Here is a 21575-nt window from a genome sequence, read left to right on the forward strand (position 1 = left end):
AATAGAGGTTATACACGGCAGTTCTCTACTCACCAGGTCCGGTGTAATAAATAATTATTTTTTTGAAACATGACCTGTTGAGTATAGTTCTGCTTTGTATTACCGCCATTTTCTCTTCAGTCTGCGACACAGATTAATCAGACTGAAGAGATTATGGAGAAAATAAGTAATTTTGGGGTTTTTTGGCCACCTCAGAGCTCTACACCAAACACACAAAGGCGGCAGTGTTCTACTTAATAACTACTGGAGTTATGAGTTGGCCAAAAATAAAGTGTGCGGTGCAGTGTTTTATTCGGCGCATGGTGTGTGTTGCCGGCGGCGAAATACACAATTAACCAAACATTATTGTGGGCAAAAAACATTATTTATTTTTTAACATAAAAATTAATATAACTGCGCCTGCTTGGTGTAGAGTGATGGAAATGGGGGGGGTGTAGCTGTGAGGCCTGGCTAACTGTGGATGATGCAGGGGTGACAGGAGAAGTGGCAATTAAGGTAGTGGGGTCTGGGAGTTCGGGTATGGGGCTTGATGCATGAGAGGGCAGAGACACACTGTAAGGGTGATACAAACCTGACATTATACACACATTGAGAGGTGAGGGGGTAGGAATTGAGATTGTCCTTTGTTTTTTATTTTGTTTCCCTTTTTGGGATCGGCGCTGCAGTCTGGGGAGCCTCGGTGGGCTCATTTGTTGCGGCCTGGTCGTGGTGGCCGACCTGTCAGGGTCCGTGTGCAACTGCATGGTTGTGGTAGTGGGGAAGGCCATGCCAGGGCCCAGGTGCTGTTGCTGCATCCTGTTGGTGGTGAAAGCCATTCCAGGGTCCGGGTGCTGCTGCATGCTGGTGCTGAAAAGCATGCCAGGATCCGGGTGCTGTTGCTGCTGCATGCTGGTGCTGAAAAGCATGCCAGGATCCGGGTGCTGCTGCTGCTGCAGCTGGGACCTGGTGATGGTGGCTGACCTGTCCTGATCTGGGAGCTGCTGCTGCATGGTGGTGGCAGTGGAGGAGGTCTAAGCAGGAGCAGCAGTTGTCATGGTGGTGGTGGGCTGTCCAACAGCACTCGGCATGGTGGTGGTGCTGTAGTTGTGTCCGGCAGTGCTTGGAATGGAGGTGGCAGTGCAGTGGTATGCAGCAGAGCTCGGCATTGAGGTCAAGCGTGACAGTGTAGGCACAGGTGGATATGCCACCACTGTCTGCTGAAAATACCGACTCTGCTGCATAGCCTGCATGTAAGCAGCATTGCAGGCCTGCATGACACTAAGCTGGAGATCAGGAGTAAGGTGTTCCGACATGCCCTGTTCAATTTGGTTAAAAAAAATGATGTGCTGGCCTCTGGAGGTCGGTTTTCACTTGGTCAAGGCTTTTGGTGACCTCCTGGATACGTGTATTCATATGGTTTATGGCACTATCCAATCGGTCACCCATCGCCTTGAGTACATCATGAAAGACCGAGCGCAAGTGCAAGAACTCGGGCATGAGTGACCTGTCCAAGGCCCTCTGCCACTGCCGGGAAGAGCCCCATAAAAAAGAGTCAGAGGACTGGGAAAAGGGGAACATCTGATGGACCAGCTTCCTGGTCTCGAGTCTGTGTGGCAGGCCCACTTGCTGCAGCGCTGCTGGATGCTGGAAGGCTCGGACGGGTCCGTGGCTGTCTGATGAAGGACTGCTCCAGAACCAGGGTCAAGAGTGCTGCTCCATGTGCTGTGAAAAAAGAAGAAAAAAAAAGTAATACCAAACATTTACAAAAGTTAAGCGCCAACTCCTGTGGAATAGAAACATACAGATTTAGGCAATACAACACAACCCAATACACCAAAAAAATACTTACGTTCTCTGGGCAAGGACCGGTCTCAAAAATGCAAGGATGCGGTGATACTTGTATTTGCGGATCCTTGCTCCAGAACCACTAGGAACCCGGCTCTCTTGACGAAGGTCCTTGTTGAAGCGATCCTTCATCGAACGCCAACGTGTTTTGACTTTGAGCACTGTCGAAAAATATAAATAATGGTTAGACAATGCACTTTGGACCGTGATCACACAACTGTGTGTGAGGAGAGAAACCGTGTGATCACGGCTAAGGTCTGCATCACACTGCATTGCAATACTTACAAAAGGCATTTCGGACCTGAGTCGGGGTGTTGTCCCAGCCATCCCACATCGCTTTGGCCACCTCATTCCATAGCCGCCGGATCGTCACATTGTCCGAGTGCTGCGGAACCCGGGTGTCCCACAATGGGACTCGCTCATGGACCAGGGAGATTAGGAGGTAATTTTCAATGAGGTCCTCATCCCGTTCTGAAACCTAAAAAATAAATAAAAACATTAATGTAGGAGACATAAACATAACGAAAAGAAAGAAAACAAAGACAGAAAACTGGCATGAATATTGAAAGTCAAGAAAAACAGGAGTCAAGAAAAAAAAGGTAAAGAAAGAGGGAAGTAAAGAAATGAACATTCAAGAATAGTAAAGTGAGGATACAATAAACAGTTAGCCACGTATAGGTACACGCTGCCGCCTTGCCACCCGACCGTGAACCCACTGCTCCTGCTCAGCCTCTGCCACAGTTGAAGATGTGCTCTAAAAAAAAGAAAAAAAAATTGTCATATGTGTAGATGTGACAGTGAATACTTACCAATCTGAGGAGGTGAGTACTCACTTCACTGGCATGTTTGGCTTATGCAGTCCCAGGACGTTGCTCCTCCTCAGAAGAAGATGACATTCTGATGCATGCAAAGAAATTAGGACATATAGAGACAGAAATAGAAAATAAAGACATTGGCTAGGACACACTCACATTGTCCAGTGTCTTCTTTCCTCCAAGGTTCTTGCCTGCGTCTGCTCTGCTTCTCTGTCTGCTGGGTAGTGATCTGCAAATGCCCACTCCCTCCTTTTATCAGTTTGTATGTGGGGGGTGGCTAATCAGCGTCTAGACATGTTTTCCTGTGGTGCAATGCATGGGTTCAAACACACAAGCAAACGCAGGTGCTTGCGAAGGCAGGCGTTCACATAGACAGCAATGCGGTTTTTTTGCCGCATTCCTTCCGCTAACAACCGCATACGTTTCTAGGCGGCAAATTGACGCCTCTAAAATTATTAGATGTAGCATTTACCGCGCCAAACCGCAGACAACGAAAAGACGCATGTGTCGTCTAACGCAGCAAAACGCAACCGATCGCAGACACCTGCGTCCCTAATGTTAAAGATAGGAATACACGATGCATGCGGATAATTGCGGCACAAACGCTGGGAACACAACCGCAAATGTGAAACCAGCCTAACATCTTGGAGAGCTCAGTGAACAAAAAATGTGGAGGAGTTGGTCATAGTAGCCAAGTCATATCAGGAAGATTACAGCCAGATTATCTGATTGGTTATTACATACAAGTCCTAATTTCTTGTCTGCACCAGTAAGGCCCAGTATGTCTGTCATTGCCTTGCCAAGAAGAACAACGTGTCAGCAATTTAAAACAACTAGAGACAAGTTTATCCTGATAACGGTTTACAGATGAGCTGAACTGTTGAAATTTGATGAGAGAAATGTTCAATTTACCTTGAAATTCTTACCTTTATTAAGGCCTGCTTATGGCCTTCACGCTTCCTCTCTTCCTCTTTTCTTGCCAGAACAGATGCGGTACGTCTTTCTTCTTCCTAACAGGACAAAACATTTTTTTTTATTTTACTATACCAACAGAATGTAACAGAGAAACAACCAATTCATAACAACATCAATAAACTCCACGTTTTTCTATGTGACAAACTGATTCAGGTTTTTACTGTACTGAAAAATATAGTTCTCATTTAAGTTGGACCCAAAACCAGATTTCACAACACATATACCGTATGTTACTAAATATCTTTTAGACCTGATGGGGCTGGTGTTCTTACTTTAAATTTCATGTCAGAATGGCAAAATGATCATTTTATGAATCTAACTATAATTTGAGACTCTCAGGAGCAGCAGGTAGGCCAGGTAGGAGAAGAATGACTTTAAAATGAATCAGACATTATCACATGGATTGTCACACTAAGTAGACAAATATTATCAGGTCTAAGATCTACTTAATAATGTATAACGTTTGCATTGAGAAATCTAGTGAAAGATCTGCTTTAATGGAGCACATGTACGTACAGTGGGAAAAATAAGTATCGTTAATAAGTGTATTAAGTACTTATTGGGGAGGTGACAGTCTCTAACTGTGGTGGAGAGGCACCTAAAGCTGACCATCCAGATTAGATGTTTGTTGGTCAAACATGGTGCTTGCATCAGGATCAACTATCTACAGCATCTTACAGTAAAAAGTATTTCAGCAGTAGGGACTTCAGAGCATTTGCTAAAGTGACTATTGTTGGAGTAAAATGGTAAAAACTGCTGACAGAGCCCTTTTCCATTACTCCTTTACATCAATACATTAGTAACACCTGTGCATTGGTTAGAAGAGCTTGTAACTACAGTACCTGTGTGTAAACGAGCACACACTGTCCGTACAGAGCGTCCTTACGCCATATACATTATAAACTATCAGTTTTACTACTCAATTAACTGAGCACTAAAAGCATAGAGCAACTCAAATGTTCCCTAAGGGAATATTTGTTCAGTCTTTGCTGTTTTCTTTAACCTTTTGCTGAGAAGGTGAAAACTTCCACAAGAAACTGCAAAAAAAAAGCATAAACCAGGAAAATCTGTTTCAAAATGAAAAGTACTCTAAATGCCAAAAGTATTTTAGGAGTGTCAACTTTATTGGCCAGTAAAAAATATATATCTATTTTATGACTTTCCAGAATCCATCTGTGTTTGCCACATTGGGGCATCTTCCATTGTAATGAAATTTAGCAAAAAAATATCTTGCAATACCAAAAGGTTACTCATACCGTATTTTTCGGATTAAAAGACGCAGCCCAAATTTTGAGGAGAAAAATAGGAAAACAATTTTTTTTAAAGAAAACGGTGGTGCTTCTTGCTGGGATGAGGGGGTGTTCCAATGTGCAGCACACCGCTGCGAATGTCCGGTGCTGCAGGGGTGTCTCCGGGGCTGCGGAGGGCTTTGCCGACATTTTGTAAAAGGCCAGAGCCCCTGAGATATCATCTCCTGAGATCTTGGTGCCTGAGATCTCCATCTGGGCATGCGCCGCCACCCAGTGGCCATTTTCCCGAAGTCCAACGCACAGGAAACCATGGAACTGCAGGGGCTCTGGCCAATTTTGGGGGACAAAAGTGCATCTTATCATCTGAAAAATACGCTATTTTTCTAGAGGGGATACGAAACTCATTAAACTCCTGGGGATTGACATTAGTGACATCTCCCAAAAGGTGAGGATTTTGATAACAGGATTTTTTTTTAAAGAGGCTGAATGGATAATGAGGCTCATAACAGTGACCACTTTGGGTCTGAATGAGTCTATCTCATTTACATCCTTTATATACAGTACAGACCAAAAGTTTGGACACACCTTCTCATTTAAAGATTTTTCTGTATTTTCATGACTATAAAAATTGTACATTCACACTGAAAGCATCAAAACTATGAATTAACACATGTGGAATTATATACTTAACAAAAAAGTGTGAAAGAACTGAAAATATGTCTTATATTCTAGGTTCTTCAAAGTAGCCACCTTTTGCTTTGATGACTGCTTTGCACACTCTTGGCATTCTCTTGATGAGCTTCAAGAGGTAGTCACAGAGAATGGTTTTCAATTCACAGGTGTGCCCTGTCAGGTTTAATAAGTGGGATTTCTTGCCTTATAAATGGGGTTGGGACCATCAGTTGTGTTGTGCAGAAGTTTGGTGGATACACAGCTAATAGTCCTACTGAATAGACTGTTAGAATTTGTATTATGGCAAGAAAATAGCAGCTAAGTAAAGAAAAACGAGTGACCATCATTACTTTAAGAAATGAAGGTCAGTCAGTCCAAAAAATTGGGAAAACTTTGAAAGTGTCCCCAAGTGCAGTGGCAAAAACCACCAGAAATACAAAGAAACTGGCTCACATGAGGACCGCCCCAGGAAAGGAAGACCAAGAGTCACCTCTGCTTCTGAGGATACGTTTATCTGAGTCACCAGCCTCAGAAATCGTAGGTTAACAGCAGCTCAGATTAGAGACCAGGTCAATGCCACACAGAGTTCTAGCAGCAGACACATCTCTACAACTGTTAAGAGGAGACTTTGTGCAGCAGGCCTTTATGGTAAAATAGCTGCTAGGAAACCACTGCTAAGGACAGGCAACAAGCAGAAGAGACTTGTTTGGGCTAAAGAACAAAAGGAATGGACATTAGACCGGTGGAAATCTGTGCTTTGGTCTGATGAGTCCAAATTTGAGATCTTTGGTTCCAACCACAGTGTCTTTGTGTGACGCAGAAAAGGTGAACGGATGGACTCTACATGCCTGGTTCCCACCGTGAAGCATGGAGGAGGAGGTGTGATGGTGTGGGGGTGCTTTGCTGGTGACACGGTTGGGGATTTATTCAAAATTGAAGGCATACTGAACCAGCATGGCTACCACAGCATCTTGCAGTTGGACCATCATTTATTTTTCAACAGGACAATGACCCCAATCACACCTCCAGGCTGTGTAAGGGCTATTTGACCAAGAAGGAGAGTGATGGAGTGCTACACCAGCTGACCTGGCCTCCACAGTCACCAGACCTGAACCTACTCAAGATGGTTTGGGGTGAGCTGGACCGCAGAGTGAAGGTAAAAGGGCCAAAAAGTGCTAAGCATCTCTGGGAACTCTCAAAATTGTTGGCAGACCATTCCCGGTGACTACCTCTTGAAGCTCATCAAGAGAATGCCAAGAGTGTGCAAAGCAGTCATCAAAGCAAAAGGTGGCTACTTTGAAGAACCTAGAATATAAGACATAATTTCAGTTGTTTCACAATTTTTTGTTAAGTATATAATTCCACATGTGTTAATTCATAGTTTTGATGCCATCAGTGTGAATGTGCAATTTTCATAGTCATGAAAATACAGAAAAAATCTTTAAATGAGAAGGTGTGTCCAAACTTTTGCTCTGTACTGTAAAGTTTTTCATCCAAGCAGAGTTATGTAGATCAGAATTAAAATATTTGGGTGGATTTTTTGGCTTTGTACACGCTTAGCATAGTCCTAGAAGTGATTACCTTAGGTTAAGTAGCCTTATAACAGGGAAGAGCCCAGGATCTCCACTAGCCTATCAATGTAGTGGATCACTGAATAGCGACTGTGATAGTGGAAGTCTAATCCAGTAACAACCACCAACTGAGAAGCTCAAGGTGCAGAAATAATGATTTATTTTTTAGGAAATATTTTACATGTTTTCCTGCAGAGAATTAATATGTGCCTTATTATAGACCTTATTGTTTTCTATCCCTTTAGAGATATAATCCATGGATGTAATAATGTTGAATAGCAATAGAGGATTTATGAGGCATTTGATTTATAGGTGTTTCTAAATCTCTTTCTATAAGATTTTTACTCTTGGACTCTGATGGTATACAAAAGGCTGATTAAGGGTTAAATTATGTTGACCTTAGTGATTCCTCTAGCATCTCGGTACCATTGTGACTGCTGGAAGCCTGGATGATGTGATGACACATGACCCTGACCTGGCCAGACACGATTGGCTCAATGTATGAACTGGAGCAACATGATTGGCTGGCTTGGGGGCATGTCAGAACTGGAGGCAGGGTCTAGTTTTAAAAGGTCTGGTATCCATGTCGCTATCGCCGCGAGAGGCTCTTGCCGTAGCCGGGAGTGAAAATAGACACTCTTGTGCCGACATCCTTATGTCAGCATATGGCTACAGTAGAATTCAGCCTCCTGATGTGCCCACCTAATAAATTGTGGGGGCAAAGTACATTGAGGCGAACTATATAGCAATGACAGCTCTATATTAAGGGGAACTATTCATATGCCAGTGAATGAGATAGGTTAAAGTGAACCTGTCAGCAGGATTTTGCTAAGTAAACTACAGAGATTGTCATGTTGCCGCTGTTATACTTGTAACAACTCTGCTGGCATCACGGCATGGCCTCGCATCTCTCACACTATCTTACCCACTGCTCCAGGTCATGATGTGGTTTCTGTTTCATGCCAGCTCCATGTTCTGTGTCTCTGCTCTCTGCATGCTTCATGGCTGTGTGTATAGGGGGGCGGCACCTGAACTCTCTGGTTCTTATAGGAATCAGGAGCATCTGTTTAATCTGTTTAATCTGTTCCTGACCAATTGCCAGGAGGCCTCCAGTATCTAGTGCAGTTCCAGCCAGTGGTCTGGGCCTGTGCAATGTGTTAGCTCAGTTAGTGTTTAGCTTCTGAGTTTGCCAGGCCTTGCTCTGTGTTACTCCCTCTCTGGAGGCTTTTCTCTGTGCTATTGCCTTGATCTTGTTGTCCGCCCTCCAGGAGGCAGAATATCCTGGTCCCTGTGTCTTTGTCCTTGTTTCTTTTCTTGTTCCAATTCCTTGTCTGAACTTAGTCTTATCTCGGTCTCCTTGTCTGTGGCTTCCTTCCCTGCTGTGTCTTTCCTCGTGTTCTCAGTCTGCTTACACTCCGCACTCTTGCGGCTCTGCCTGCTCTGTACCTTTGTGGCTTTACCTCTGCTCCGCACTCCTGTGGTTCTGCTCCTTTCTACTCTGCTTATCTTTTGCTGCTGCAGTTATCCCTTGCTGCAGCTCCTCTCCACATTCCTTGTGGCTCCGCTCTGCTTTGCTGCAGAAACCTCTCGCTGCAGCTCCTCTCCGTATTCCTTGCGGTTCTGCTCTGCTTAGCTTTTGTTGCTACAATATCTCTTGCTGCTCTACTATTTCTTTTCGCAGCCTTGCGGTTCTCTTCCTGTGGGACCAGGTCCCAACCTGTTCCTTCATTCTCCTTTCCTTCTGGCTTGTTTCCGTACCTACATCACCTGTGTGAACAGGTCCCAACCTGTTCCTTCATACCTCATTCCTTTCTGCTTGTTTCCTTTCCTGCACCTCCTGTGTGAACAGGTCCCTACCTGTTCCTCCACACTACATATCCATACCTGCACCTCCAGTATGAACAGGTCCCTACCTGTTCCTTCATAAACCCCATCAACCAGTCCTGTGTTCTCTGCCGTGCCTTCCAATCCAGTGTTCCTGCCAGTCCTGCCGTGCCTTCCAGTCCTGTGTTCCTGCCGTCCCTGCCAGTCCTGTGTTCCTGCCAGCCCTGTGTTCTCTGCCGTGTCTCTGCCAGCCCTGTGTTCTCTGCCATGTCTCTGCCAGCCCTGTGTCTCAGCCGTGCCAGCCTACTCGTCTGAGTTTCAGCCGTGCTCTTCTGCCAGTCCTGCCTGATGCCCGCACCAATCCTGGTGTTCCTGTCTCCCAAGTGGGATCAGCAGCCGCAGCCAGACACCACCCTGGAGTAGCACCTGGCAGCTGCCTGCTGCACAAGCCTGACCTCACCATCAGAGGCTCCAGTGAAAACCCAGGCAGCTGTCATAGTCACGCCCCTTCCAGGGTAGTCTGGTTTGTGGCACAGTGGGGCCACAAAACCCCCCGAGCTCACGCCCACCAGTCAGGGCGTGAGCCTGACAATACTGATTAAAATGAGTAAGTCTTGACTCTTCCCTGTCCTTCAAACCGCACGTCCAAACTCTTGCCACTTCCTGTCACCTCCAACTTAAAAATATTTCCAGAATCTGTCCCTTCCTCAGTCCTCAATCTACTAAAACTCTTGTGCATGCCCTCATAATCTCCCGCCTTGATTACTGCAACATCCTCATCTGTGGCCTCCCAATATCTTCCCTCACGTAATCTTCAATCCTCCCCAAGACCTCCTACTCTCCTCCACACTTATTTGTTCCTCACACAACCGCCGCCAAGATTTCTCCCGAATATCCCCCATCCTCTGGAATTCCATGCCTCAACACGTCCGATTATCCACCACCCTCGGATCTTTCAGACGGAACCTAAAAACCCAGCTCTTGAAGAAAGCTTACAGCCTGCAATAACCATTCTGCCGCCTCACCACCACCCGAGCTCCTGCCTCACCACCACAGAGCTGCGGCACACCCGACCTTCTGTCTCTTCCCCATTATCCCGTAAAATTTAAGTCCACAAGGACAGGGTCCTCTCCCCTCTGTACCAGTCTGTCATCGTAAATTTGTTTACTGTAAACAATATCTTTAAACTTTGTATGTAACCCCTTCTCATGTACACCACCATGGAATTAATCGTGCTATATAAATAATAATAATAATAATAATAATAAAATGATACCTGGGGTGAAGAAATCCGTCTTGTGGTTCTCATATAGTCAGTGTTCTTAGTTTTCAGTTAATGAGATGCCCGTGCTCCGGGGCGGGACTATAGGCAGTGTCTCATCTTCCTACTCTAAGCTAGAGAAACCAAGGAAACACCTGTCCAGGCCGCCCAGAAGCACAAACAGTGTCTCTGTGGACAGGACCTTCCTTGGTTTCTCTGTTGATGAGATCGCTTGAAGGCTAGGTGTACACATGTATTATAATTTTGTCATACTTACTGAGGTCCTTTTGAGAACCAAGTTACTTCACTAGCACTTTAGCCTGAAAACATTTGGAAACCGAGATTGGCATTCTGAAAATATAAGGGGATAGCGCAAACTCGCTTAGTGAGTTAAATAAGGTATTGGTTGGAATATATGGGACCAATATTTCCTTATCGGTCTAACTTACTACTGTATTGATACATTAAGAGGAATTGAAGAATAAGGATAAGAAGATTGATACATTGGTGGCCTTTGATCCACCAAATGATCAATGATAGGATACATTCAAAACAGCATAGTGGCCTTGTTTCTTTATATTTTAAACATTACAAATAAAGGTTATATTTTAATTTAGTATTGCACCTGGTCAGTGATTGTGTTACAGAAGCAAGATAACTGCATAGACATAGAACCAGAACCAAGTTTACTATATAAAGTTCCAGAAATGTACTGCATGAATGCACAGAATCAGTGCCAGGCTCACAACACAGGACTGGTACTGGGGCCAGGCTCACAACACAGGACTGGTACCGGGGCCAGGCTCACAACACAGGACTGGTACTGGGGCCAGGCTCACAACACAGGACTGGTACTGGGGCCAGGCTCACAACACAGGACTGGTACTGGGGCCAGGCTCACAACACAGGACTTGTATTGGGGCCAGGCTCACAACACAGGACTGGTACCGGGGCCAGGCTTACAATACATTACTGTACCAGGGCTAGGTTTACCCCTCTTGTCCTCATACTGAAAACAAAGGATCCACAGATAAAAAAAAAAAAGTCAGCAGTAAGTATAGTATGCAAGCTTTAACCTTATATATTGTCCAATACTTTATATACATCTACACATATTAAACATACCCATGGACACGCTCTTACACATGTTCAACACACCTATGAATGCACTCATGTGCACATCCTCCAGACCTATGGAAACAGTTGTATACGTTGAAGAACTTACATACATTTTCACCACCAAGTCTCCTGCAAAAGACACTCTGAACATACATATAATCATATACATGCACACACAGAAATGAATGGCTTCTAACTAACCTTACGTTGGGTGAAACAAGGAGTTGGCATCTTAGGATAGAGGAAATAGAAACAGGAGGCGAAGACCAACTGTAGGCTATTTTTCAGGAGCTACTATTGAGGGTAGAGGATCTTTAATTTGATGCTGCACAGGTGGAGGAAGGGAGTCCTAAACTCTCTGCTGTCTCCCTCCCCTCCTAATCATGCCGACAGCTGAGCCGCTGGCATAAAGTATCACAACAGCAGCTGCAAGGAAAGGAAAGATTTTACTTTCCCTGTATGTCTCCCTACACATGAGCAGAGGAGGGAAGTTTAAGAAGAAGCAACAGGAACACAGTGGACAGCACAAAGCTTCATCTGAATCACCTCCATCTCTGCCACAAGTCTTTTTCTGTGCTGCCACGAGTTTGGTATCCTCTAGTATGTTGTCCACCTCCTCCAGCTGACGTACAGTGTACATTGGGACTTCATATGGTTGTGTATGGAATGGAGTTGCTCCGAAGATGGCCTCCTTACAGCAACTCTCTTCTAGACGTCACTATTGGGGTGACTAGAGCGGAGTTGCTGTATGAACTCTTTACGGCGAAATAACATAAAAATTACTTGTAGGCCCAAGTTTACCAAATTCAACTTTTTATGCCAGTCTTAGCCAAATCCACAGATATTTTGAAGAAGGTGTAGCGTCCACACGGTGTAAGGCAGTGATTTTCAACCTTTTTTGAGCCGCGGCACACTTTTTATACTTAAAAAATCCCGGGGCACACCACCAACCAAAATGGCACAAAATGACACTAAAACAGTACATATTCTACATATAGTTAATAATATAGATTCTAAATGTATTTATACTCACTCAGTGTGAAACCTGGGCCTGTTTCGATAAACACAAAAGGGATATCCTGGCAGGAATGGTGAAAATCCGCACCGTGTGCACATAGCCTAATTCTAACCCTAATTCCAACCCTAACCCTAATTGCAACCGTAATTCTAAACCTAATTCTAACCCTAACCCTAATTCTAACCCTAGCCCTAAGTGCAACCCTAGCCCTAAGTGCAACCCTAGCCCTAAGTGCAACCCTAGCCCTAAGTGCAACCCTAGCCCTAAGTGCAACCCTAAGTGCAACCCTAGCCGTAAGTGCAACCCTAACCCTAAGTGCAACCCTAAGTGAAACCCTAACCCTAAGTGCAACCCTAAGTGCAACCCTAGCCCTAAGTGCAACCCTAGCCCTAAGTGCAACCCTAACCCTAAGTGCAACCCTAACCCTAAGTGCAACCCTAACCCTACCCCTAACCCTACCCCTAACCCTAATGGAAAAACAAAAATAATTATATTTTCTGTATTTTATTATTGTCCCTACCTATGGGGGTGATAAAGGGGGGGGTTTATTTACTATTTTTTTTATTTTGATCGCTGTGATAGAACTTATCACAGCGACCAAAATGTACAGGAACGAATCTGCCGGCCGGCAGATTCGGCGGGCGCACTGCGCATACGCCCGCCATTTTCCAAGATGGCGGCGCCCATGGAGAAGACGGCCGGACCCCGGGAGGGACATCGGAGCTAGGTAAGTATGGGGGGGTGGGATCGGAACACGGGGGGGGGATCGGAGGACCGGGGGAGCGGACAGGAGGACCGGGGGAGCAGACAGGAGGACCGGGGGAGCGGACAGGAAGACCGGGGGAGCGGACAGGAGGGAGGAGGGGAGTGGACAGGAGATCGGGGCAGAAAGGACGACTGGGGAGGCGATCGCTGGCGGTGGGGGGGGGGCAGATCGGGGTCTCCAGCCATGGCAGATGCTATTGCAGCATCGGCCATGGCTGGATTGTAATATTTCACCATTTTCATAGGTGAAATATTACAAATCGCTCTGATTGGCTGTTTCACTTTCAACAGCCAATCAGAGCGATCGTAGCCACGGGGGGGTGAAGCCACCCCCCCTGGGCTGAAGTACCACTCCCCCTGTCTCTGCAGATCGGGTGAAATTGGAGTTAACCCTTTCACCCGATCTGCAGGGACGCGATCTTTCCATGACGCCACAGGCGTCATGGGTTGGATTGGCACCGACTTTCATGACGCCTACGTGGCGTCATGGGTTGGGAAGGGGTTGATGATTATACACAGCCGGGGAACAAAACAAAGGGGGCACCATAGTTTGGGGAACTTTCCCCGCGGCACACCCGACCATGTGTCACGGCACACTAGTGTGCCGCGGAACACTGGTTGAAAATCACTGGTGTAAGGAATTTAAGAGAGAGTAAGCTTTAACTGTATTTTATTCTTCTCTTTTCCTCCAGCACACAGTACAACAGCAGCATAACATTTCCTCCTCAGGCTAGAACTGAAACAAACTAAACTCAACTCCCGCCCTTACTTTCTTAAAGAGACAGATCTAATTCTTATACATTACATCATCCCCCTTTTTTTTTTTTAATATATATATATATATATATATATATATATATACACACATACATACATATATATATATATATATACAGTATATATATACACACACACACACACATTAACAACCTAAAACAAATATTGACAATGTAACAACACAAAAACGTCCAAGAAAAACTATATGTCTGTATTGTCTTATTCCCCCCTTTTTTTTTAACTATATCTCTTCAATAAGTCTCGATGGAGCCCTTCTTTCCCGTGTAGGGTAATGTCTGGGTTCATTGGGGGTGTCCAGTGTTGACGGTCACCTCTTGTTGGTCCTCTCCACCGTCGGGTATCAAATCTTCCACTGGTGGGAATTCATTACCATTGTTCTGCGGTATGATTTTAAAACGTGAGGAATTTCGAGTGATGGAGTGTCCGTCTCGCTCAGCCGTGACCATATTGTTGCCTTTTCTCTCAGTAACATTATATTTTGCAGGACTATATACAGCTGAGGTTTTGTTGGTTGATTTTTGACGCACAACAACCATATCACCTTTTTTGATAGCACATGGCTGTGCCCGTCGCCTTCTGTCTGCATAATTTTTCATGGCTTGCTTGTTAAAGAAATCCATTGATCGCACTGAAGAGTCATTTGGTAAGGGATGACTGGTCACATCAGGGATCCGTGTACGAAGAGTTCTGCTGAACATGAGATGAGATGGAGCAGCATTAGTGGTGGAATGTGGCGTGTTGCGGTAATTGCGCAGGAATTTGTGTAGTGACTGTTTCAGTGGGGTGTGCTCCAGACTAGCTGCCTTGATTCGTTTCCCCATGGTGCGCATGAAACGTTCTATGATTCCATTAGCTTGCGGCCAGCAAGGTGTGATTTTTCTGTGGCTGAACCCCAAGTATTCAGAAAACTGTGCAAACACATGTCCATTGAATGGAGGTCCATTATCTGTTTTGACCACTCTCGGAATGCCATATGCAGAGAATATGTCGTCCAGTTCTGGTATGACACTATTAGCAGACGTTGAAGAGATGAATGAAATGACAGGGTATCTAGAATATTCATCAATTGTTACTAGAATGTATTGGCCATTTGGTAATGGTCCATATATGTCGACTGCCACTTCCTCCCATACAGCAGTGGGTAACGGAGACATTTGTAATGGCTCTAGAGTTGATGATGGAGTAATTAATTGACAAGTGGAGCAATGTCTAATCTTCTCTTCCACCAATTTATCCATATTTGGGAACCACACTTTTTCTCTGAGTAACTTTTTTGTGCCAACAATTCCTAGATGACCTTCATGTGCTATCTGTATGACTAGGTTGCGCAAGGCCTTAGGTACAACCAGTTTGGTACCACGAAGGATGAGTTGGTCTTCAGTGACAGATAATTCCTCACGTACATTTGAAAATAGTTTTAACTCCTTCAGATCAATCCCATCTTCAGGAAATTTTTTCTTTTGAATTTCATGCCACCTTCTATTTTGGATAATTTGTATTAAGGCACAGAGTGTCTTGTCACTTGTTGTTGTATTCACAAACTGATCAACAGAAAGTGCTTTTGGCACGGCGTGAGTTGCAACAAAGTGGATGTATTCTTCAATGGAGGAATGCACAGGTAAATCATCATTCGTAGGATGTCTTGAGAGATAATCAGCAGGATTGCTGTATTTTCCAGGTTTGTGAACAATTTTGTAATTATAGTCCTGTAGACGTAGACCCCATCGTTCAATCCGTGCCGGCATTTTAGCTCTGGGATTTCCAAAAATTGTAAGGAGAGCTTGATGATCTGTGACAATAGTGAAGGGAGCGCCATAGAGAAATAAGTGAAAGTGTTCACATCCCCAGACGACTGCCAAGCTTTCTTTTTCAGGTTGCGAATACTTTCTTTCAGTGCTTGTTAAGCTTTTACTTGCATAAGAAATGATGTGGGGACTTTGATTGTCATCCTTGTATTGTGCTAAAATTGCACCCAGTCCCACGGGACTGGCGTCCACAATCAGTTCGGTTCGAAGAGCTGGATCAAAATAGGCCATGGCGGTTGTTGAGCAGAGTTCATTTTTGATTGTTTCAAAAGAGGCCTGACAGTCTTGGGACCATTGAAAAACGCAATTTTGTTTCGTAAGTTCCCTTAATGGAGTGCTGATTGTTGAAAAATTTGGAATATATCTAGCACAGTAACTTGCCATTCCAAGAAAAGAGCGCACTTCACTGGCATTCTGTGGAATTGAAGCTGCTCTGATGGATTCCACTTTCTTGGGATCAGGTCGTACTCCTTCCGCAGAGAAAATGTGACCATAGAACTCCAATTAATTTTTATCAAATTCGTATTTTTCTTTGTTTAAAGTGAGTCCAGCAGAGAGCAGACATTCAAAGATAGCATATAGAGCACGAGATTATGTTCAGCTTGAGTTTTCCCAAAAAGCAATATGTCATCACTGTAATTAAAGGCATTTGGAATATGTTGAATGAGGCTCCTTATCGTATCTTGAAAAATTTCCGCTGCTGAGCAGACCCCAAACGTCAATCTTTTGTATCTTCTGAGACCCACATGGGTGGAAAATGTTGTTAAGTATCTGGATTCTGGACTCAATTCTAATTGATGATAGCCCTTACTGAGGTTGAGCTTTGAAAAAACGGTTGCTCCATTTAATAAATGAATAATGTCATCAATTGTGGGTGAAATGTGTCTTTCCCTTTGAATAGCAGTGTTGGGCAGGCGCATGTCAACACGCAGTCTCACCTGCTCTGGATTCTTTGGTTTTGGAACTACCACAAGTGGAGAGACCCACGGAGTGGGACCAGAAACAGTTTCAATGACATCATCATCCATGAGTAATTGGAGTTCCTTTTCTACCTTCTTTCTTAGGTGAAATGGAATACGCCTGTGAGCCTGGGCTACTGGACGAACACTGTCATCCACATGAAGATGCACTTGAGAGCCCTTTAATTTCCCCAATCCACTAAATAGGGAGGGAAAACTGTTCACCATGGCTTGTACATCCAGGTCCGCAGGGTCGGTTATGGCAGTGATTTTCAACCTTTTTTGAGCCGCGGCACACTTTTTATACTTAAAAAATCCCGGGGCACACCACCAACCAAAATGGCACAAAATGACACTAAAACAGTACATATTCTACATATAGTTAATAATATAGATTCTAAATGTATTTATACTCACTCAGTGTGAAACCTGGGCCTGTTTCGATAAACACAAAAGGGATATCCTGGCAGGAATGGTGAAAATCCGCACCGTGTGCACATAGCCTAATTCTAACCCTAATTCCAACCCTAACCCTAATTGCAACCGTAATTCTAACCCTAATTCTAACCCTAACCCTAATTCTAACCCTAGCCCTAAGTGCAACCCTAGCCCTAAGTGCAACCCTAGCCCTAAGTGCAACCCTAGCCCTAAGTGCAACCCTAGCCCTAAGTGCAACCCTAAGTGCAACCCTAGCCGTAAGTGCAACCCTAACCCTAAGTGCAACCCTAAGTGCAACCCTAACCCTAAGTGCAACCCTAAGTGCAACCCTAGCCCTAAGTGCAACCCTAACCCTAAGTGCAACCCTAACCCTAAGTGCAACCCTAAGTGCAACCCTAACCCTAAGTTCAACTCTAACCCTAACCCTACCCCTAACCCTACCCCTAACCCTAATGGAAAAACAAAAATAATTATATTTTCTGTATTTTATTATTGTCCCTACCTATGGGGGTGATAAAGGGGGGGGTTATTTACTATTTTTTTTATTTTGATCGCTGTGATAGAACTTATCACAGCGACCAAAATGTACAGGAACGAATCTGCCGGCTGGCAGATTCGGCGGGCGCACTGCGCATACGCCCGCCATTTTCCAAGATGGCGGCGCCCATGGAGAAGACAGCCGGACCCCGGGAGGGACATCGGAGCTAGGTAAGTATGGGGGGGTGGGATCGGAACACGGGGGGGGGGGATCGGAGGACCGGGGGAGCGGACAGGAGGACCGGGGGAGCGGACAGGAGGACCGGGGGAGCGGACAGGAGGGAGGAGGGGAGTGGACAGGAGATCGGGGCAGAAAGGACGACTGGGGAGGCGATCGCTGGCGGTGGGGGGGGGGCAGATCGGGGTCTCCAGCCATGGCAGATGCTATTGCAGCATCGGCCATGGCTGGATTGTAATATTTCACCATTTTCATAGGTGAAATATTACAAATCGCTCTGATTGGCTGTTTCACTTTCAACAGCCAATCAGAGCGATCGTAGCCACGGGGGGGTGAAGCCACCCCCCCTGGGCTGAAGTACCACTCCCCCTGTCTCTGCAGATCGGGTGAAATTGGAGTTAACCCTTTCACCCGATCTGCAGGGACGCGATCTTTCCATGACGCCACAGGCGTCATGGGTTGGATTGGCACCGACTTTCATGACGCCTACGTGGCATCATGGGTCGGGAAGGGGTTGATGATTATACACAGCTGGGGAACAAAACAAAGGGGGCACCATAGTTTGGGGAACTTTCCCCGCGGCACACCCGACCATGTGTCACGGCACACTAGTGTGCCGCGGAACACTGGTTGAAAATCACTGGGTTATGGTATGAACAATCTGGAGGAGTCCTAGCTTCAAGGCAGTGTGATAGCGGAGAAGACAGCCTCCTGATCCTTGTAATGTGTGAAAAGTGGTTTTCTGCCTATTTTCTTTATAGCTAAGTTCAGCATCAAATTGTCCCATTGTAACTAGAGGTGTTTTAAATCCATATGGAAAGATTTTAGTATGCACTTGCTGTAAAACTGGCTTTGTTTTCAACTGTTCATAAGCATTGCTGTCTATGATATCCACCGAAGCTCCTGTATCTATTGTAAAGGTGATATCCGTGTTGCAGATGGTGAGTGTAATACATGGAGACTGCACTGAGCCAGTAACAGAAGTCGTGAACACATAGTTCTCAGCCACAGACATTTCTTCTATATCCTGATTTACCATTTTTATATTTGCAGGCTTTGTCATTGGCAGAGGAGACTTGTTGGGCGCTGATTTGCAGACAACTGCAAAATGGTTCCCTTTTCCACATTTGCTGCAAGTTTGTCCTATATATAATCTAGTAAATAATGGCATTTGTATTGAGGCCTATTCAGACAGGTCCTGCTCCGGAGACAGACACCACCAGGAAGCAGACAACGCTACAGAAGCCGTGACCACATCACTCACTCAGGATCTGGGAAATCCTCCACCGTGGGTACAGCGAGGAAAGGACAGCGACAACACACGAGCTCCATCCAAGGTAACAGGTGGCACGTACAGCGGGTTTCCGACTCGGCTAATCCGGCTGTCATACGTTGCTATACCTGGTTCATTGAAGCTTTGCTACCAGCCGGGGCAGCTTCTTAGAGCATTTTTGGTTTCACAACCCTCTCTGTGCACATTGCATTTTACCGTTTTGTTGTTTCTTTTTTTGTTCTACATTTTGCGGTTATTTGCCGTTTTTTAGTACGTTTTTCTGAGAGATCTCTCCATGTTTTACAAGGACATTTATTCAATATGAAGTGTGAGGCAGGAATTCATTGGCGCACACAGAGTAGATATATAGTCACCCCTATTTACTTATGTGGACATCACATTTAGATAAGTGAATAGGTCTGTTCCATTGTTTATAATATATATATTGGTGCATAATTTTATTGTCTTTTCGTATGTGTTGAGTATCATTCAGTGTTGTGTACTCAATATTCCTCTTTTTTCTAGTAAAAACATAAATATTTATATTCATATTGGGTTTTCTGCGCGGATTTAATTATTTACTAGATTATATATAGGATTTTGTCCTTCAACCACATTGTGGTGGTGGTTTAAATCTGCAGCATTACATCCTAGCTGGTCTTTAAGCGCCACTGTATAATCTATATATAAGTTTGTCCTATAGCTGGACATTTGTTCATGTGGTGAGGGAAATCTTGTCCACATCTATAACATTTCTTCTGTTGCGGGGCTTGCTTGCCTTGTACACTTTTATGTTTGAGATTATGCACATGTAAGTTATCCCCCTTCTCCATTGCAGTTGCCTGATGATCTGCTTTCTCTATAGCACAGGCCATCTTGAGTAAATCATGCAGAGAGAGATCCTGCTGCAGAGCTTTACGCCTTATGTTATTAGACGAGCAGGTGACAATTACTTGAGTTAAGATTTCATCATCTACGTCAGTAAATGCACACCCATGTGCTAGTTCTTTTAGCCGGGTGACATAGGTGTCTATGGATTCTTCTGGAAGCTGCTTAGCAATCCTGAACTTGTATCTTTCATATCTGATGTTTTGTTTATGGTTGAAGTAGTCAGTGAGAGCTTTGGAGCATTTGCTGTACGTGTCTGTCTCCGCTGCCGGTAATGTGCTGTATATTGCATCCCATCCTCGTCGCCAGTTGTAGCGTCCACACGGTGTAAGGAATTTAAGAGAGAGTAAGCTTTAACTGTATTTTATTCTTCTCTTTTCCTCCAGCACACAGTACAACAGCAGCATAACATTTCCTCCTCAGGCTAGAACTGAAACTGAAACTAAACTCAACTCCCGCCCTTACTTTCTTAAAGAGACAGATCTAATTCTTATACATTACAGAAGGGTGTGGTACAGTTCAGTCACAAATTTACTTCATTCCTGGAGCACAAAAGCTAAAAGGTGCAATAGATTCATTAAGAACAAATTTGGCACATATTACTCCAGCAGACCGTTCATCAATATTGGCAGGCACAATGCTGATCTTGATGAATCGGAGCTGTAATGCTGTGTGACTGTCTGCCCATAAACCTTGGGACAGCAGCTCCATTGTAGATGCCCTACTACAGGAATGACTAAAATGGAGTTGCTGTAGGGAGGTTCATGATCTCTATGCACACAGTAGTGTCCTAAGGACGTCTTCTATACAGCAACTCCATTCTAATCATTCTTGGGCTGTGGTCTCATGCAAAGTCTGTGAAGTTTTGAGGCGTGTCTCTGTGTTGTTTTGCGTATTGTAGGTGAGATACTTTGTGGCATTTGCACAGTCATGGCTTTCTTCTGGCGACTCGACCATGCAGCCCATATTTCTTCAAGTGCCTCCTTAGTGTGCATTTTGAAAAAGCCACACCACTAGTTTTCAGAGTCCTGTATTTGAGCTGATGTTATTTGTGGGTTTTTCTTTGCATCCCGAACAATTTTCCTGGCAGTTGTGGACAACATATTTGTTGGTCTACCTGACCATGGTTTTGTTTTTACAGATCCCCTGATTTTCCATTTGTTAATCACAGTCTGAACCCCGCTGACTGGCATTATCAATTCCTTGGATATCTTTTTTAATCCCTTTCCTGTTTTATACAGTTCAACTACCTTTTCCCATAGATCAGTTAACAATTCTTTTGCTTTCCCCATGACTCACAATCCAGAAAAGTCAGTGGCCGGATGAAAGATGCAAGAGTCTGTCTGGATCCCAGAAACTCACTCAGCTTTTATGCACACACAACGTTACAAGCAAACAGGTCACAGGTGAGGATGTTACCTTTAGTAGCCATTCAAACCCATTTGTGTCAATTTCTGTGCATGTTATCAGGCCAAAATCACCAGGGTATGTGAACTTTTGATCAGGGTAATTTGGATGTTTTGGGTTGTCATTATGATTTAAAAAGAGAAAACACAGTAGTTTGACAATAAATGGCTTCACCCAACCACTAGCCATGAATAGAGA

General features: G+C 44.6%; 1 protein-coding gene across 2 annotated transcripts in view; it reads right to left on the reverse strand.

Moving 5' to 3' along the window:
• The window catches only part of LRRC49 (leucine rich repeat containing 49), a 296862-nt gene that overhangs the window by 98022 nt on the left and 177265 nt on the right, over nucleotides 1-21575 (reverse strand). For both annotated transcript variants that reach the window (XM_077263871.1, XM_077263870.1), the window contains exon 11: nucleotides 3566-3649. In XM_077263871.1, the coding sequence (XP_077119986.1) occupies nucleotides 3566-3649 (84 nt within the window). The remainder of the gene's footprint in view (nucleotides 1-3565; nucleotides 3650-21575) is intronic.

The sequence above is a fragment of the Ranitomeya variabilis genome, chromosome 5 (genome assembly GCF_051348905.1).
Source record: "Ranitomeya variabilis isolate aRanVar5 chromosome 5, aRanVar5.hap1, whole genome shotgun sequence".
NCBI lineage: Eukaryota > Metazoa > Chordata > Amphibia > Anura > Dendrobatidae > Ranitomeya > Ranitomeya variabilis.